The sequence below is a fragment of the Camelus ferus genome, chromosome 10, assembly GCF_009834535.1.
Source record: "Camelus ferus isolate YT-003-E chromosome 10, BCGSAC_Cfer_1.0, whole genome shotgun sequence".
Lineage (NCBI taxonomy): Eukaryota > Metazoa > Chordata > Mammalia > Artiodactyla > Camelidae > Camelus > Camelus ferus.
The window spans coordinates 46,306,600-46,327,194 of record NC_045705.1 but is presented as its reverse complement, the minus strand read 5'-3'; the positions used below and the strand labels follow the sequence as shown (position 1 = coordinate 46,327,194).

The 20,595-nt window shown below is 46.9% G+C and overlaps 1 protein-coding gene across 5 annotated transcripts in view; it reads right to left on the bottom strand.

Moving 5' to 3' along the window:
* The window catches only part of ABCC8 (ATP binding cassette subfamily C member 8), a 74,358-nt gene that overhangs the window by 50,286 nt on the left and 3,477 nt on the right, over positions 1-20,595 (bottom strand). For 3 of the 5 annotated variants that reach the window (XM_032488920.1, XM_032488917.1, XM_032488918.1), the window contains exons 3-7: positions 17,265-17,386; positions 11,935-12,101; positions 10,105-10,347; positions 9,023-9,211; positions 1,979-2,143 (exon numbers count right to left, since the gene is read on the bottom strand). In XM_032488920.1, the coding sequence (XP_032344811.1) occupies positions 1,979-2,143; positions 9,023-9,211; positions 10,105-10,347; positions 11,935-12,101; positions 17,265-17,386 (886 nt within the window). The remainder of the gene's footprint in view (positions 1-1,978; positions 2,144-9,022; positions 9,212-10,104; positions 10,348-11,934; positions 12,102-17,264; positions 17,387-20,595) is intronic. The other 2 variants (XM_014568079.2, XM_014568080.2) reach the window with 1 other exon arrangement.

Below are 20,595 nucleotides of genomic sequence, written 5' to 3'. Positions count from 1 at the left end.
CAGCATGGGAAGGTCTTCTTCCTTCTTGTAAGAAACAATGTTTGTGTCAATCAGCCCCAGCACTGCCTGAGTGTCCCTGCCCCCAGGACCTTGTTCTGTCTCCCCAGGGCAGATGGAGAGTGGCCATGGTAATGACTCCCCATGAGCTCTGAACCTAAAAGCTCTATATGCAGAGTGATCGTGCCTCCCAGAAAGTTGGCAATTTTCAGGCTATGTGCCCTTAAACAAGGAAAAGTGCATTCCTGTCTTGAATGTCCTAGGGATGCCTGCTCTTAAAGGAAATTCTATTGTGCATTCTGTTGTAAGGCAGATTTCCAGCCCTTAATCCATCTTTTGTGTAAACCCAGGCTTTTTTTGTGGGTCAGATCTGCTTAAAGCATGAACCTATCTTATGTCTTTTTATGAGTTTAGATACATATTGGGTAAGGTTTAAAGTAATGGCAATGATATTTTTTGACAGATCTATGCACATCCTAAGTTATGTGAAATCAGTCTTCAAAGAATAATAATAAATCCAGTTTCAGTGAGGTAGGAACATAAGCTATCAAATAAAGCATGATTAAGTAAAGACCTGGATACACAGAATTACACAACCAACTGATATCTGGTATACATCAAAATTATATATAATACAGGAATTTCTCTTAATAACTTTTCATGCAAGAACTGTAGTTGTTCGCAAACACATGAAAACATAAACCTTTATCTATAAATCTCTGTACATCTCTGAAAGGAAGAAATTTTCCCCCAATTTGTTCCCATAATTAAAGTCAGCATTTTCTTTTTAGGACATATGAATTACTCTCTGTTATTTGTGCAAAAGATTCAGACAGTTTAATAAAAAACAATTACATCCTAATACATTAAAAACAACAACAATAACAACAACAACAACAACAACAACAACAACAACAACACCATTTTTGGCTCTGTAATTGGAAAATATTGGGCCAGTGTGCGATTTGTGACATAGAAGTAGAAAGTGGATTTAATTACAAAACTGTTCGACTACAAAATCAGACTACAAAACTACTACTGTTGTTTGTGGTGGCCCATGCCTGCCTGTCACTGGAAGGGTCTGGGCAGTGGCTGGGGTTTTTAGAGAGGTTTTTGGAACAAGCAATAGCTTGGTTCTCCTAGCTCTGAGCTAGGAGAGCTCTTCCCTTATGAGTCCTAGAGGGTCTTGGATTTTCCTGGGATCTTTCCCGTATTCTTACGTGATGATATTCCTGAGGAAATGGCTCTGCTTTCTCAATGAAAAAACCACTGGGGATGGGCAGTGTTGTTATGTCATGTCAACTCCAGGGGGCGCCGTTCACGTAGACTATACCAGGATAACCAAAGTTTGGACCCTGATACTGTCCCCAGCCCAGGCTATACCCTTCTCCTCTCAGTCCTTTTTCTGCAATGTCTCTGATCCCGGCTCCCAGAGGACCAATCAAAGTTAATGATTCTGAGGAACATTTCTGAAGAATGAGTGGCTTTGGAATTTAGTCACAACTTCCTAGTGTTCTAGTGACTTCATGAGAATTGCTGGGTATGGCAGAATCTGCTATTTGTCCCCCAATACCCATTCTCTTCTTTTCATAAGAAGAATTTCTAGCAAGGCATATATGGCTGTCAAGAATAAAGACCACACTTTCTAGCCTCTCTAGGTATAGCCATGTGGCCAATTTCTCACCAATGGGATGTGAGGATCTGTGCAACTTCTACATTATGATTTTAAAATAAGGCAGCATTCCCTCCTATTGTCCCATCTTTCTTCTTGCTGGTTTAAATGTATATATGATAGTGGCGATTTCAATAGTCCTATTAAACCATGAGACAAAAGTCATGTGAGAAGGCTGGCAGAGCACCACGACAGGAGGAGCCGAGGTCTCTGATGATTGTGTGGCTGCCTTATCAGCCCTGACAACATGTTCATGAGGACAAATAGTGCGGTTCTTATTATGAAGTGAAAAACGAATCGTTCAAGTACCTGTATTGCTCCTCTCAAGTTAATTCCAGTTTCAATGGCGACATAGTAGGATGCTTGCAGAAATGTCCTTTGCAGTAGGAGGGCAAGGAACAGAAGCACGGCTAAGACGTAGGCATTAGCAAGGAATTCTTGAGATGAGACAAAGTAAACTCCGAGAAACTGTGTCTGTTGGAAAGAGAAATGCAGAGGTGACTGTCATTGCCAGCAAAATGACAGCCATTGGTACCTGTTACTGGGCCACAGTGGCCACTATTATAGGACCTTCTATGCTTGCAAAACCTTGTGCAACTGTTTATGGGTGAAAAATCAGACTGAACATTCTTTTAACTACAGGGAGGGTTGCCTATACCCTCTCCATCATCCCACCTAGGGGAACAGAATGTAGCCCAGTTCCAACCTCATGCCTGTAGATATGACTCTCAGCTTGGTGGCCACCAGGCCCCAGGGAGCTCACTCTGAATGGGACGAGAATAAACTAGAGTGACTCACAGAACAGCCAAAACTAGAACTGCTAAAACAAATCTCCTGATGTGTGTTGTCTGCTACAAAAACAGATCCAACTGAGGTTTTGTCCCCCAGTCACCAACAGCCTGTCCTGTAGACAGTTTCTGGGGAGGAAAGACCAGTGGAAAACATGGCAGTAGTGCTCCCAGGCGAGAGATGGGAACTCATCGCCTGTTACAGACTATTTCAGGCCCAAACACCCCAGCCTTGTGGGCTCCTGGGATCTCCTTTCAAATTTAAGGCTTTTTCCCCCCTGCACCTCCAGAAAGATCTCAGATGATAAACAGTGGGGAAAAAAAACAACCATTTTGACTTCGTTGCTAAAGATACCAGAGAACAACGGCATGTGTTTCTAAATTCAGCATCAACAGCTCCCAGGAAAACTTTGATCTTGATTAAGTCCATCACTCCCCAGCAGAGACACATCAATGTTTCCATAGCTCCCCCTTTTCTGAGGCTCTGCCTGGAACTTTGCAAGTGGTTTGGAAGGGTGTGGGAGCTGCTGCTGCAGGGTAAAGGGGTGGTGGGAACAAAGTGATGAGAAAGAGCCTGAGGGATGACTGTGGCCAGGATCAAGCCAAAAGGAACAGGATTCTAAATGAAGTTCTTTTTCTAGAGTCAGAAATTCCTGCAACCCAGATACAGGGCTTCCTGATGGTAGAAAAGATCTTGCCTCTCAGTTCAACAGGGCCTTTTAACCAGCCCTCACAGCTCCACAGAGCTGGTCCTGCTTACAACTGTATCTCCCCTGCTCTGTGGGACAAGGGTCTCTCCCTTTGGGGGACACTAGGAAGAAGCCATAGGCAGAAGTGAGGCCTCTTAGAGGAAGGCCCTACCAACAACTGAAGCCCCTGAGTCTGTCTCATTTGTTAAAGTACCACAGGGAAAGGCAGTGGGAGAAGGGAGAAGGGAGAAGGGAGAGGGTGGGGATGGACTGGAAGCAACAAAATAGACCTTAAAATTAGGCTGCGGGGCTTGAGACCTGACCTGACAGGGAAGCAAGGAGCAGGACACAACATTTATCAGGGTAATGCTCACGATACCTTAATGAGAGGAGTACCATTACTAGCCCAATTTTATACATGAAGAAAAAGAGTTCAGCAAGGTTAAGTGGCTCGCCCAAGGTCACATGCTGGGAAAGGAGAACATGTGAACACGAATCTGTGTGATGCCAAAAACTACCCTAGATCCACTATGTAATCTTTATCCAGCCTTTTGACCTTGAGTCTCCTATTGTCAGCTACAAACTTGTGACTTGTAGGAGACAGAAACATGCCCGCTTGGCTGGTTCTGGGTCAAAAATGAAGGTTTCCAGGCTTGGGAAAAACCTGGTCCTGTTTAACATGCCTTTGAATTCTTCTGTTCTACCAGCCTCTGTAGCGATCCAGCTCTGGAGAATGGAGTCCATTATTTTAAAGCCATAAAGCACATAGTGGGGATTTATCCCAAAGGAAATAATTTAACATAAGGAAATAGCTATATATGCAAAGATGTACTGTCTCTGGATGATAGCAGGGGGAGAGTGCAAAAATCCATGTAAATGCAACCCTAGGGAATGATTAAGTATATATTATGATACTCATGGGAACACTGTGCACCCAAGAACACCAATCATCATGAAAGCTCTCCCGCAGCGTGGAATGACATGCATTCACTGTGTCGTAATGGTCAGAAAGCACGTAGGCTGGAGAATGAGGGCTAGAAAAATCCACCAATCTCATTGCTTAGGCTATGGTATCTGTTAAGTGCACTCATTAATATTTGTACATTTTAAACCAAGCAACAAATTCTCTTTTTGCAGCTTTAAAGGGAAAACCTTGACCCCTTCCCCTAACAACACACATGCTCGAAGGGTTGGAAGTTATATTTCTTTGGATCAAGAATTTGGGGACCTGTTAAAATGACAATGTCCTTACAGGTGTAAGTCATTGGGTCATTATTTGATCTCTCTTCAAAGAGACAGCATAAAAGGATGGAGGCCAGAATAGCCAAGTACCCAAGAAGTGGGTACTAGACTAGCCGAAGAGGCCAGGGATGCTGCCCTGGGAAGCTTCAAATGGCTGTGAGGGCACTGGCACTGCCCAGCACCTTGGAGGCTGGAGAGAAAAGGCCAAAGACACAGCTTGACATTTGGTGGGAGGTAAATGCTTTGGAAGATCAGATGCCCCTAGTCTCACATTTTCACAAGCTCTCAGGGAAGAAATGATGTTTGTTTCCAAGGGTTTCCCCAGGAGCACTCAATAAACATATTTTAAATTAATTTATGCATATGATCTTCATCCTCCATCTACTTTTTATAGCAGGGAGTTTGTTGCAGAGGTAGGACTAGAACCCAGGACTCTTGATTCTACCGTTCTGAACCCCAGTTGCCCCTGCCTGGCCAAAGGTATAACTGGAAAGGCCCCCTTCCTTTGTTCTCTGGAGTTTAAGGAGAGGGGGTCACTTAGGCTCCTGCTTCCAATTTTGGCATGGGCCAAAAGGTGAATTGCCCTCAGGTCTCACAGCCCTAGGAGGCCCTGGGTGTAAACACTGAGAACTGTTTTTGACCACCCACAGACCAAGGCACCCACCCATCCATTCACAACCTTTTGACATGGTGGTTTAGAGCCTAGACTTTGAGATTAGCCACATCTGAGTTTGAATTCTGACTCATTATGTTAGCCACTGTGTCATTAGGTAAGTTCCTCAACCTCTCTGAGCTTCAGTTTCCTTACTTGTAAAATGAGGCCACTAAGGGTTTTCTACTTCCAAAAGTTGTAAGAATTCAATGTAATAACGTAGGTAAACAAAAAATTTAGTAAGTGTAAGCATTCAATATACAGTAATGCCTGCATTACTTGTTGAAGAATGATTTCTCCTGGACCTCCTGGGTGTCAAACATGGATCTGGGCACAGAGAGGTTAGACAATGCAGTTCCTGTCTTACGGGCTCAGGGTCAAGTTGAGGAAAAAGACAAGGGGTGCTTTCATGGTGCAAGTATAGGAAATAATGGAAGCACAGAAAAGGAGCATCTAATTCAACCAGAAGAAGGCTTCCTGGAGGAGGTGATACTGGAGGTGCATCTTGGCATCTGAGAAGGGGTTAGTGAGGCTAGAGCAGCCACATGGGCATTGTTGTAAAGAGACCAAAACACACGCTAGTGACACAAAGTCACAGAAATGCCTATAAGTTCATAAAATAGCCATAGTGATAGTCACAAATATGGGTATCCAAGTGGGAACACAGACACACATGGAATGAGACATACCAAGAGACCCAGGGACAAACAGAAAGACACACATGTAGAATCATAAGCAGGTCCCAGGAGAACTCATTCAGAAACAAACTCTCATTAACCTACACACAATTTCCACTGAGGTTTAGAGGCTGTTGGAAGCTTTGGCCCTGAGAGCAAACCCAGCCTGTTATTTCTTTCTCTGCTCAGCTGATAGCCTAGAGCAGTGCTGGCAAGTTTCAGATGCCAGCAGTTCTTTATGAATCCAATTCCCTTGCCCTCCAGTGAGATCAGTGGCATCCACAGCAGGTGACAGATTGTGGATGGGGGTTGGGCGGGAGAGGGGGCTGGAAAGAAATCTATCAGGGGTCATGCCCAGACCGGGTCCCAGCTTTCCCTGGGGAGTGGCGGGGGGACACAAGTGTCAAAGATCTAGCAGGCCATGTGACACTTCCAGTAATTAAAGGAGAAATAAGAAATGCTTGTCCTTGAGGATACCAAGGGCAGTATGATTCTTGCCAACTGCGAGTATCCTGCAGAGGGAAGAGAGGACAGGGTGGCTACTGATAATAAAGTGAAGAACGGGTGCCCGGCTGTGCTGACAGCAGCAGGATGGATTCAGGCTGGACGGAAAGAAGGGCTTTCTCACTGAGCAGGTTGTTAAGCACTGCAACATGTAGCAGAGAGCCTCCTTCTTTGTAGGTTCATAAAGCCCAGAATAGGTTCATAAAGCCCAGAATAGCACTTGTCTCTCTGGGTTAGAGCTGCCAAGAGGCAGGGAGGAGGGAGGGGGTGAACCAAATAACTTCAATAAATGACCCTGTTCCCTCATTTTCTGAGCCCTGAAACCCAAATGAAAATTAAACCATATCCCAGGCAACCACACGATTGAGGACTCTTTGTTGCTGACATTGGAGACTGTATTTACTTTCAACTCTCGTTTCTATGTCTGTAATTTGCTGATTGTATTTGGGCTGCAGGGAACAAATATTAAATCTGATAGGGCCTGCTGCCACTGAGGCAGGGCCATCTGTCCTGGGGATTTATGTGCTGACAAGTAACTGAGACAAGAGTATTCCAATGAGAGGGCCGCAAACCCCAGGGTTTGTATACAAAGAGAAAAGCGAAGGCAAAACTAACATTCAGATGAACTAATATTCTAAGTGTTGTTCTCACTATCTCTGACACATCTGGCCTCAGAACTCTTAGGAGACTTCGCATAAGAGTTTTGGGAAACACAGGAAGAAAAAGACGATGTGGACAAGCTGATGAGGGCTCTGACTAGGGTCACTTCCCCCTAATATTAACAACTGGCTCCATGCTGCTGTAGGTTTATCAATATGGAGTATTTGGGGGTTGCCTATGGTCAGACTGAAACTAAATGTGACACTCCTTAGACAGGAGAAACAGTCTCTTTCTCCCTCTTTTGGGGCCAAGTAAAAGTCAGAGGTTCAAAAGACAGAGAAGGCCCCAAAAGCCACGGAAGTCTAAATAAGCAAAAAGAGGTCTCACATTCTTGATTAAATAAGAAATCTACCTATCTTAGCCTGGCCAACTCCTATTCATCTGTCAAGGCCCCATTCAAATATCTCATCCTCTATGAAGGTGTCATGATCACTGGCTGAGTTAGTCACTCCCTCCTCCCACAGTTCCTTGTATCTACCTCCTAGTTGTAGCATTTAACACATGACATAAAAATATTTTGTTTAGATTTCTCTCTTCTCCATTGGGTTTCACAATCCTTGGAGCCAGAAGTGTTGGCTGATAATCATCATCATCATCATCATCATCATCATCATCATCATCATCATCATCAATATAGCATCATGATTGCAAGTGTTCAGACTATGGAGTAAAAGAGACTTTGATTCAAATCCTGATTCTGTCACTAACTAGCTGAGAGACTCTAGGGAAAGTTACTTAACCTCTCTGAGCCTCAGTTCCTCATCTGTTAAATGGGAATAAAAATACCTACCTCATAAGTTGATGGTACATGAATTATATCTCAATAAAGCTGTTACAGAAAAAAAAAAACTTACCCTAGAGGGTTGTTTTAGGGATTAAATGAGATTAGCACATGGATAACTTCTGCACACAGCCAGGCATGTATTAAGCAGTCAGTAAGTGGTTGTTATACTGTTAAATGCCCTCATCATAACCAATGCCTTTGTATTCCCGCAGCCAAACCCAGGTCTGGCACATGGTAGGGTTCAATAAATGTTTGCTGAGTAAATCAGACAAACAGACTTGGAGTGTCTCATATTCCTGACCAAAAGTGCTCAGCTGATTAATTATGTCTCCAGAAAAAATTCAAATGAACCTCCTGAGGATTTAAATGCTATCTGCAATTTTGGAGCCCATGAGATGAATAACACTACACAAGGGAGAGTCGAAAATTAGTAATCAGATCCCTAATTAGTAATTCCCTGCATCATTTTGGGGCTGTCTGTTTGTGGTTAAAAGGTTGTAACAACGTTCTTGCTGGGAAAATAAGACTGAGTCTTATCAGAGGTGAAAAGTCTTCTGTTTTGTGACCATCTAAACCTAAGCAGCAAAGAAACAGATGAAAGAATTAAGTACTCTACTCCCCCCTCTCCCCCAGCGAGGATGCTTTTGCCCCCAAGGAAGGAAAATAAACCCGCGGAAAGATTTTCTGTCTCTTTTGCCCGACAGATTTCAGTTTGTAGCACCTTTAGAGCTGGAAAGCCATTGGATATCATCTAGTCTAATGGGTTTCAAATATTTTTGAGACATAGTGCTTTCCTTTAAAAAGAAATTTTAATGGGAAAATCTAAAATATTAAGAAACTAGAGCAGTTTTTAATAACATTTGGAATAGGGGGAGAAAAAGCCCTACACATGGAGGTTTCCCACTCTCCTCCCCACAACAGCAACCCCCAAGATGGCCCTGCAGAACCTCGAGTGCTATGGATATACAACACTGAAGATGATAGACCCCTGAGAAGTTATTTAGAGTCTGTTAAGATGACATGAACTGAAAGTTAACAAATCATAGAAGCTCTAGACACTGGATAAACAAATGCACTTCCTGCAACTTTCTGAGTGGCTAAATAACCGAGAGAGGTATTATGGTGTGGGGAAAAGAGCAGGGCACCATGCTTCCTCTAGGGGCACAGGCTCACCTTCTAGCATCTCTGTTGACCAGATGCAGAGTATCTCCTGGAGGGGGATACTGCTTTGTGCATGGTAAGGACCACCCCGCCTCCTCGGTACAGCCACAGCTCACACTCATCACTTTCTTGCCCACTGTCATCCATGAGTGAAAACCTTGCAAAGGGTGCCCTGCTCTACCCCGGGGTGGCCTACCTTGGGCTGGAAGACACGATTCTCCTTCCCCAGGTGGTCCACGATTCCAAAGATGCACAGTGGCCCAGCGAAGCCCAGCAGGTCAGCCAAGATGCGGAAGGTGCTGCTGAGGATCAGGCGCCTCCCGAAGGCATGGCAGAGGGCCTGCCAGATGGCCCGGGCACCCTGAGAACTTTGTGTGTCCTTCTGCTGCCCAGAGAGACCCACAGCTAGATCAGAGTCACTGAGGACTCATTCACAGCAAGGCCCAGCCTCCCAGGTAGCCCCTGGCTCCTGCTGCCTGGGGAAACCCTGTGGCCATATCTGCTGCAAAAAGGTGAACTCCAGGAAGAAATCATGGAACCGCCAAGTGTATGGTTGTGTGGGTCTTATCAATGCCATCATGGTCCAGATGGGGAGACTAAGGCCAGAGGATGAATCAAGGTCACACAGCTGGTCAGGGACTATGTCGTGAGCATAGCACCATAATAAGGGAGTGCATATGCCAGTCAGGCACCACCATTCTGCCTCAGTGTCTCCCCTTGATGCTAGGGCAGGGACAGCAAAAGAGCACTGGACTGGGAGTCAGGCAACTGGCTCTACCACTTACCAGCTGTGCACCAGCTCTGGGGAGGTCATGGCCTCTCTCAAGGCTTCAGTTTCTCCCTCAGTGATTTGAGAGAAATCCCTGCCGGGTCCAACTCATAGACTTACTGTAAGGCTCAGGCCACTAATGCCCCTGCTCTCCAAATGGGTGATAATTCCCGTCTTTACAGTCACCGAGCTCCACAAGGACGAGCACAGGGCATGGGAAATCCAGTAGGGTTACTTCCCTTCAGGGCCTCAGTTTCCCCACATGGACAATTAAAGGGTTAGATCAGAGGACCTAAACTGTAAGGGACATTCTGGCTGTGACCGTCCTATGAGTCTTTGGTCTTGAGCTTGTTGCTGGTTCACTGTGACTTAGGGCAAGTCTCTTCCCCTCACTGGGACTCAGTTTCCCCCAGTCCCACCAGGGGTTGACCTGATGCTATCTGATGTCCCCGTCTGTGACTCTATATCAGAAGGTGGGGAATGGATGGTGTGGCTGTGCCCCCACTGACCGCCTGGGCCTCAAAGGCCTCGCAGAGCCGTTGGTAGTTGGTGAGGGCCCTCATGGCGATGGGCAGCTTCCCAATGGCTCGGAGATCAATAGGCTTCTTGTGGGCAGTCTTGATGAAGGCATTCATCCACCAGTAGGTGCCTTTGGACAGCAGGTTCACGAAGGGCTGCAGGAAGCGGACCCCCAGGTCCTGCAGGTCCTCGGGGGGCTTCACCTCCCTCGGCGTCTTGAAGAAGATATATCTCTGTGGGGCACATGAGCCACTGGGGATGGGTAATTGCAACCTCACCACCCTCCACTTTGCCCCAGCAACGATCTGGTGTTGTGACACCCCACCCTTGACCTCTAACAGATGGGGCCGTTGTTTACCTATCCCCAGGAAAAGGATCCCCCAGCTCCTCTTGGCCCATAGTGCCAGGGTCTCCTAACCCATAACTCTTCACTGAGGTCCACTCTGAATCCTCTGGGCTGAGCTGGGTTTAATTTGGGTTGGGAAGAGTAGGAATCTCCCATATACTGTCTTCTACAAATCTGAGGACACCACCTTGTTTCATGTAGGATTTGCAGAATGTGGAGCCAGGCAGTGGAGCCTCCTCCACTTACTAGCAAGGTGTCTTTGGACAAGTCTCATCTAAAATGTCTCCTCATCTAAAAAAGGGGTGGTACTTGCATCACAGGGATGCTGTGAGGGTCAGTGGAGGCAGGGAATGTAGAAGCCTCTGTACCCTGCAAATTACCAACCAAAAGCAGAGGAGTCCGAGAAATGCAAATTCAAGTGGCACTTCACACTCATCGGACTAGCCCAAATTAGAACGGCTGTTACTCCCACTGCTGGTCGGAGGAAGGGAGAAAGCTTTTCTGATTCACTGCTGGTGTATTACAGCATTTCTGGAAGGTAATCTGCAACATCAATTAAAATTTAAAATACAGCCACCCTTTGAATCAGCAACTCCACTCCTTGGATTCTCTCCCATAGAAATAAAAGCAGCAATACATAAATATATAAGTATATTTAATATGTTATTTGTAAAAACGTGGCAACAAAGTGAATGCCCATCAATAGGGTAATGGCTGAATAAATTATGGCTCATGCACATGGTGGAATATTATGCAGCCATTAAGAAGACAAAATTAACCATACCATACTTGGAGGGAGTCTTAAGAGCTATGTTAGATGAGAGGAGCAAGATGCAAAAAAACTGTGGAATATAATCCCATTTTTATAAAATAAATATTGAGAGAAAAAAAACAATACTTATGTGTTGAGAAAAAAAACCTGAACAAAGTATGTGGTATTATATTCATAAACAAAGAATGGAAGGACACATACCAGGTTGTTAATCTCGGTTACCTCGGGGAGGGAAGGCTGGAGGAGGGGAGGGTATGACTCTCAGAGAGGGAAAGGGGGCCAGAAAAAATGATTTTAAAAAAGACATGAATACAGCCAAATTTACTTATTCATATGCATAATTACAAGTCCATTCTGACCTCAAAAAAAAGTAAATCAAACAGGCTCGGAGAAGCCAGTACCCTGAAGCTTTTATTTCTTCTCTATGGAATTGAACCCAGAATCCTACAGCCTCGGCTAACACATCCTCTTCCCTGGGAGCCTGGGGTAGAGGGCAGCTGGGACAGATGGAATGTTCCTCCTGAGACTTCTCCCACTGGCCTCAACTCCCCTTTTGGGGGCAGGTAAAACAAGCTGACTCCTTCTAGGGCATGGCTAAGAAGCGGGATGGGGCCACATGCAGGGGCAGGACCCTAGTCAGAAGCCCCGCCCCGGCCCAGGTGTGTCCTCAGCTGGGTGGCAGCCCAGGAGCGGCCTGCTTACCCTCACTCTGATGACGTTGACCTCCACGAGGAGCAGCGTCCCGTAGAGGATCACCAGCAGCCCCGTGAGGCAGAAGCGCAGCTGCGAGAAGCCGATGGCGTGGTCGTAGAACTTGACAAACTTGATGGTCTTGGTGATGAAGGCCAGGGTCCAGTAGACTAGCAGGGCTGCCGAGGAGAGACAGGAGAGCACAGAGGACGTGCGTGCACATATTCGTCTGCCTATGCACTCGCGTGTGTGCAAGTGTGTGGAGAGGAGAGAAAAGAAGCGTGTCAGGAAGGAGGTGTGTGTGTGGATAAGCGTTATGGGTATGAGCGTGCCCATTTCTGAGTGAAGGGATGTCTGTGTGTGTGTGAATATGTGAGTGTGTGATTTTGAGACCATGTACATACATTAAATCATCTACGATAGGCATGTTCAAAAATAACAATAATCTTGTAAGTCAAGGTGGTCAGCCAAATTTCCCTTTACAATAAATAATAATAAGAAATATAGGAAAATTATTTCTTGAATTTAACGAAGTTATAGGGACTGTGTTAAATAAGCACATTAAATATTTTTATCTCATTTATTCTTCACAGTAGCCTTATGAAGGAAGTACTGCCATCACCCCCGATTTAACAGACAAGAAATCTAGGCTCAGAAAGGTTTGGTAACTGATCCAAGGTCACATAGCTGTTAAGTGGCAGAGCTGGGCTGGCCTAGAGCCAGAGCCCTTGCATGTGTGCTCTATTGTGGAATTTCCAAGCTGGGAAGATCTTAAAAGTCCTCCAATCCAGCCCTTTCATTTTGCAGATGAGAAAACTGAGGCCCAGAGTGAGGAGTGACCTGCCCAAGCTCACTGCAAGCCAGTGACAGAGAGAGGGTGAGGGCCGAGATCCCTGGCCCACCCAGTCCAGAGTCCACTGCAGCATGGTGATGCTCCTCAGGGAGCCTGGGGGAATGAGGGATACAAAAAAGTGAGTCACCGCCTTGCAAAGCAGTGCATATAGTGGTTAGAGTTAGGTCTGCAGCTAGATACACCTGGGTTCAGATTCTGTAACTTAATAGCAATGTGACCTTGGGTAAGTCATTTAATCCCATCTAGGCCTCAGTTTCCTCATCCATAAAATGGGAATAATAATAGTACTGTCTCAAAGGTTGTTGTGAGCAATGTATGGAAAGCATTTAGCACAGTGAGCCTGGCACCCAGTGGGTACTCTTTGGATATCAGCTTGTTAATATACTTACTATCTCCAGATTTCAGACCTGGGACCATAAACATCAGAAGCTATCAGTGGATTCTATCTCTAAATCCCCACTCACCCACCCTCTTTCAAATCTGCCAATAAACCACTGTCAGCTGGCGACAACAAAAGACAGCAATAACTAAGTCCCCCTTTAGGGGGTGCTTTAGCACAGGCAGTCCTTACCCCGCTACTCCCGAGAGTCATATGCTCTATGATATATGATGTGTATGATCTAACATACAATACAAGGTCAGCCTAAATCCCTAGAGCTCCTCTCTAAAGGAACCACAGAGAAGGAAGGAGATCTTTGCCTTGCTCTTTATCCCTAGGTGGGCCTGGACATGAACGCCAGGGCATCTCGTAGGGACAAAAGCTGGGGTCTGCCCTAGTCTGGCTCTGGGCTGGGAACTAGGTTGAGACACTGAACTTGCCCAGGGAGGGGCAAATGCCGTGTATCTCGGGTCCCTGGGTGAGAGCATTAGGATTGAGGGCAGGAGCATCTGCTTCTGGTTCCACCCCTCAAGATTGGGATGATGTCCCTCAGGTGGGTCTGGTCTCCAGGTCACAAGGAATCCCCTAGCTGGAGGCCATCCCCCTGCCTCCACACCTACACTCCCTCAGACAGATTTTATCCCAGGCACCAGAACATCTTTAGTAGGTTTACTACTGGGGCCAAGACTTGAAAATACGTCTTAAATTGGTCTTACCTCTAATACTTAACAGATATGGTCTGATTTGATCTTTATAACAACCCTACGACTTAGGCAGGGGCTTACTATTTCTGTACAGATGGGGAAACTGGGGCTCAGAGAGCCTGAGTATCTTGTCCAAGGTCACAAAGGGAGTTAGCGGTGGACCCAGGACCGCTAGGGTTGATTTCAACAGTCCTGTCCTACAGTGCTGAGCCCTCAGCCTGTTGCCAGACACTGCAGCACTCGGCAAAGGCTTAGTGCTTGACTGAGAGAACAGAAGAAAGGGGAGAAAGTGGTGTAGCACAGGGGCCGCTGGGGGGTTTTAAGCTCTGAGTTCACATTACCTCTGCTTCTCCCCCGCTTTCCTCTCCCTCAGTGCCACATCCCACCTATTACCAAGTTCCATCTATTTTACCTCCTAATTATCTTGAATCCATTCACTTTTGTTCATTGGGGTGGCCACCTGGGTCAGGCCACCATCATGTCTCCCCTGGACTACCCTGAGAGCCTTCTCATGGTTTTGCCCCCTTCCCCTCTTGCCTTTTCCAATCTAGCCTAAATTTAATCAAATATGACCTCAACTCACCCATGTTCATAGCAGCATTATTTGTAACAGCCAAAAGGTAGAAGCAACCCAACTGCCCATTGATGGACGCATGGATAAACAAAATGTGGTGTATACATACAATGGGATGTCATTCAGCCTTGAAAAGGGAGGACATTCTGACACATGCTACAACATGGGTGAACCTTGAGACTATTAAGTGAAGTTAAATGAGCCAGTCACAAATGGACAAAACAGTGTATGATTTCACTTATCTGAAGTACCCAGGGTAGTCAGATTCACAGAGACAGAAATTAGAATGGTGGTTTCGAGGTGAAGTGACTTATTGTTTAATGGGTGTAGTCATTGTTTAATGGGAAGATGAAAGAGTTTTGGGGATGGATGGTGGTGACAGTTACCCAACAATGTCGATGTACTGAATGCCACTAACTGTACACTTAAAAGTAGTTAAAATGGAAAGTTTTATGTTATGTGTATGTTAACACACACACACACACACACACACCCCACACACTCCAATCCTCAGTGGCTTCCCATTGTCCTCGGGATGAAGACTAACGCCTGTGGTGTGGCCTTCAAGGTCCAGCCCGGTACAGGCCCCACCTGCCACTTCAGCCTTCAAAGTTCAGCCCTCCCCCTGCTCACCGCACTCCAGCACTGTTTCCCCCCACATTTCCTAGCGTCTTTGCTGCTTCTGCCTCAGGGCTTTTGTCCAGCTGCTCCTTCTGCCTGAAGCACTCCCCTGTCCCTTCTCCCAGTTGGTTCCCACCTATCCTCCAGTTCTCAGCTCAAACATGACCTTCTCATAGAATACTTCCTGATCTCACCTGGACTCAGGAACAAGGTTACTTCACGGGACAATGTAAGCCGCATCATGGGTCACCTTTCTGCAGGATTCCAGACCTGTGACCAGCCAGTAGCCTCCTCAGAAGGCCAGCTGTTCCCCTAATGCCATTGCCCTGCAGCTCATGGGGTGCACCCTCTTCACTTTTCCCTGTTCTAGAATTTCTGGCTCTGTGGAACGCAAAACTCTAGTCCTTGTTCCTTAGAGCAGGACTGGTCCGTTCATGGGTGGTAACTTGTGCTTTTAGGAGACAACATTATGTCCTTTCTGGAGAATGAGAAAATGAACTTACCAGATGTCCAGACAGGTTGTTTCCAGGGTCAGCCAGGCCCTGGTGGTTAATGAGGGGTCTTTGTGCCTGAGAAGCTGCTTCAGACACTGGTGCCTGTATTTAACATTCCTCCACCTGCTGCTCCCTAGTCCCCCAGCCACACTCACACAGGGACCCCTGGGTGGGGGCATACCCTGGATGCTCCTGATGGAGCCGTTCCCACCTGACACAGGAAGGTAGACCTGTGATTAGCTCCGGAAACATCTTCTGCCTTCTTATGATGCTGTACTATTCTCTGGCTTAGCACACAGAGTTCCAGACTCCCAGATGTCAATTAGATGCTGTGACTCCTAAAAATCACAGTCTGACTTAATGACACACAGTCTGACCACAGCCTAATAGCCACATGTACAGCCCCAGCCTCAGACACGCAGAGGCAGACCTGTGGATTTATACCTCTGGCCTAAGCACAGTCTGAGGACCCTTGAACACACAGTTTCAGCCTTTTAAAGAGCCTTCTTGGTGCCAGACTTGCAGGATCTAAACCCGGCTCTGCCCCTTGACCAGCTGGGGAGACTAGTGCAAGTCACTTAACTTCTAAGCCTTGGTCTCCTGATCTGTAAAAGGGGAACAATAATTGTACCTACCCCATAGAGTTGTTGTAAGGGTTCAGTGAGTTAACCTAAGTAAAACACCTAGGATCGTGCCTGACACACGTCATGTGCCAAGTGCATGTTCGCTGTTATTACTTTTAACCTCTCTGAGTTTCAGTGTTTGCATCTGTAATATGGGGAAAGCAACAGTACAAGAGGACAAGTGTAGGGGTTAAGTGAGATAATGCATGGAGGAAGCTCAGCATTGAGCCTGGCACACTGTGCATGCTCAATAAATGCCAACACTCATCGCTGCTGTTTCTGCCTGGGACCCTGGTCACATGGCATCAGAAGGTCTAAGCAGGCCCTCGTTCCTGGGTCTCCCTAAATGTTGGCTCTGGTCCTGGGGGCCTTCTCTTTTCTCTCCAGGTAGCCTCATCGGAGTTCAAGCTGTAGATGCCACCTATAAGCCCATGACTGTCCCTGACCTCCCCCAGGATGCCCGACTTGTTTGTCTAACTGCTCATCTGACACTTGACACCTGAGTTGGCTGTTTCAAACTCAGTATGGCCCAAACACTCCCAATGCCTGCTACTTTGCCATGTCAGTTATCAAAACCACCTTTCGCCCAGGTGCCCAGCCCCAAAGCCCAGGAGTCTTCCTTGCCCCTCTCCTGGGCCCTGAGCTTATCTCCTACCATTCTTCCCCTTCCTTGCTCATTTGGCTTTGCCCACACTGGCCTCTCTGCCAAGTTTGTTCCTATCAGAAAGCCTTTGTACTCGCTGTGCCGTCTGCACGGAAATATCTTCCCCCAAATATCTGCATGCTCACTCCTATCAGAGGCCTCCCCTGAGCATCCTGTACAGACAGCAATACGGCCTTCACTCTCTACCCCGTACCCAGCTTTGTGTTCTTCATAGCATCATCACTACTTATTTGTTTGTTTATTTACTGTCTTTGCCTATCTATCTTCTCCACCAGATTGGAAACTCCACGAAGGCAGGAATTTTCTTCTTCTCTACCTCTGAAACTCTAGAGCAGTGCCAGGCATATAGTAAGTCCACAGCAAGCATTATCTGAAGGAACCAATGGAGGTACCTACCCCCTCCCTCTCCCACCTCCTCCCCTTTCCCTACCAATCAGCAGCTTGGGGAAGTTGGAGGTCTCGATGTTGTGATAGTAGACCACAGAGGTGACAGCAGCCATGAACGCCATCCCAGCCGGCATGTACAGGTGGAGGTGGCGGGACTCGGTCACCCTGAGATTGGGGGCAGGAGAGAGAGAGAAGAGTGGGTGGACTGAGTACCCCAACAGAGTAGCCCAGGCCTTGTGCTTAGGGCTCAGCACATGGCAGGGCCTCCAGAACATATGCACAGCTCCATACCCTATGCTGGCAGCACTGCCCAGCCCAAACCCCAAACACACCTGTTAACTAAGGGGCCAAGGAGGCCACACAGAGATGCTGTGCGGGATCGGTGTTCAAGCTTTGAAATTCATGGCCTTCCCTCCCTGGGTTCACGCGTACAGAACCTGATGTAGGGCAGCTGGCCTTGGCAGTCGGCCTTGGCAGTCGCAGCCGCAAAGCCTCTGGCCTGGAACCACTTCTCTGGGAGTGAACACAGCTGAGTCTCTGCCCTGGGGTCCCCTGGGCAATACAAGGGCCTGAAGACCACAACTTTTTTAGTGATCACCCCATAGAACATGAACAGTGTAAGTCAGCATCGGCATCCCTCCCCAGGTGATGTAATTACAACACTGAGAGTCAATATTTATTGGGCATTTACCCTGCGCCAGGCACGGTTCTAAGTACTCGATGTGTATTAACTCATTCATCTTCATAAAATTCTATAAAGTCAGTATTCTTAGTCTTCTCATTCTAGGGCTGAGGCACAGAGAGGCTAAGTGATAAGCCTAAAGGCACTATTTTTGTTTCCTCCCTTGGGATGGGGGTGAAGGCAGCCAATACCAGCTTATCCCCTCCCCACTTTAACTCACAGATACCTTGGTGGGTGGGCTCGGGTTTGGTGATAAGCCCCATGGAGAACCAGAGCTCTCTCCCAGAATGCAGCCCACCCCCCCAACTGGTGAGGAGGCTCACCTTAATTGGTCCTGATCATGTCCTTCCAAGGTTCCCTCCTATAGAAAGCAAAACCCAGGCCTAGTGCCAATGGCACAGGTGATATGGCCTCAAGTCATTTCCCCAGCACTGCTGGGCCTGCTCTCTCCACTGAAGCCATGTTGGGATCCCCTCCATTCCTAGAAGGCCTCCTCCAGTCTCCAGCCTTGGTGCTGCCTTTGCTGGTACTGGTCCTTCCATTCAGTGTGCCAAAGGTCCCTGCCTTCAAAAGCTGATGGTAGGGAGGTGGCAACCGTGCTCAGAGCTGTCTGACTAGGCAGTCTAGGGAAGAGGTATTGCAGATGGACAGAAGGCTGAGAGCACAAAGGAGAGGGGGGGCAACCAGGGAAAGCTTCACAGAGGAGGTAGCACCAGGCTGGACTTTGAAGGATGAGCAGGAGTTCAATAGAAAAGGTGGGGGTGGTGGGAGAATGAGGAGAGCCATGTTTGGATCCCAAGTAGTCTGGTAGGACTACGGTGTAATATAGAGGTGAGCTGCTCAACTAATGGTATGCTCTCCTCCTTCCCTGCTAAAAGAACCACAAGTTTGCTCCAGCAGCAATGTGCTCAGCCCCAAAGAATGGATGGTGATTAGTCAATCAGGCATGCAATTCCAGACCCCTTTGTCAGTGACTGGTCTGAGGATGACCATATAACCCAGTTCTGGCCAATGAGATGTAAAGGAATGTCTATGGAGGATGATCTCCTGCATAAGGAAGAGGCATTTGGGGAGTATGCTCCCTTTACCCTTGCCTAAGTGATGCCTGGAGCTGGGCAGCCATCTTGTGACCATGAGGGAAGGTATGAGGGACACACAGAAGATGGTATAGAAAAATGGGGACAACCTGCATTCCTGATGCTATCACCAAGCCACCACATCAACTAAAAAAGCTGATCTCCAGATTTCTTGAGAGCTTGTTTGGAGGCTCTAGCAGGGGAGCGCAGCTACTCATATACCCTCGATGGAGAAGAACGGTCCTCCTCTATTGGGGATGGTCGTCCTCTTCAACTGAGCATGCAGCTTTGGGAGGGATGCACATGGAGTGGTGAGGGAGGAAGGGGACACCTGCCTAGCCAGCCAGATCAGCCGAATCAACCCTGGTGATCAATGGGATGACAGATGTCGCAGCCAGATCGCCCTCACATCCCAGATTTCTGAATGAGACTGTAAATGCTGATATTCTTCAAACCTTGATTAGTGGATAGTCTCAGCAAAAGGTCTTCACACTGATACAGAAGGTACAAGGCAATCAGCCACTAGTGGGGACACTGGAAAAAATCAACACCCTGCCCAGGTGTCTCCCAAACCCTTGCCTCTGTACTCCTTGAAATAATTTTGAAAGACTCTATACTCTCCCACATATTTTTAAGTGACATATAAAATGTTATTTCATAAGTTTAAATAAATTCATTTTTTGTAATAGGAGGTAGAAATGATAAACATTTTATAAGATGAAATAAGATAAGAAATAACCATAAGTGAAATACGTATTTTATGACATAACTTAATAGAATAGATTTTGACTTCTTTACTGAATAATATACTCTGAATTAGGTAAGAAATTAGTTTAAAAAACTTTATAGGCCTTTTTCCAGTATATGGTGGTCTGGGAAAACATTCTACATTAAAAAAAAATTCCTCACTAACCCTATACTGCTTTGTGTCTTCTGAATTCAGAGCATCACAGAGAAACAACACCTAAAAGAAGACAGGAATCCCTACAGGCTAGAGATGCCTTAATTAATCACTAAATGAGGCTTACCCTAAACTAAACTCAAGTTTGAAGACCACTGCTTTAACCAACCCCCTCTCTCATCTGCCCCCTAGATTTCCAGGCAAGTCTGCAAACCCAGGGAGGTGGACTGAGGGTGCCACAGGGCAAGGATGGTGGCTTCTCCTCCTGTTTGTTCCCGTTCCCATGTCCCTCCTTCATGCTCACCTGCCCTGGGGTGTAGGCTGCAGATGGAAACCAGCAAAGGCCAGGTGAAAAGTGTCCAGTTGAGGAGCTGACCTGTCCTCTGGGGAGGAGATGGCAATTTGCACCGAGCTGGAGCGGTTTGGGACACAGGTGCTGCCTCACCTGGGAGGGGCTGCTGGACAGCCACCTGGTTCATTCCAGTTTCACACATTCTGGGAACATACTGTCTGCCCAGAGCTCTGCCACACTGCACTCTGCGCCCTGCAGCCTGTCTCGCCCTAATTTCCCTCTCCACTGCCCTATGAAGCAAGCAAGGCAGGGATTATGATGCTCATTTCACAGGCAGAGAAAGTGAGGCCCAGAAAGGCTGGGTGGTTTGTATAAAGTCCCACAGCTGGTATGTAGCGTAGCAGAAAAGCTAGTGAAGATCCA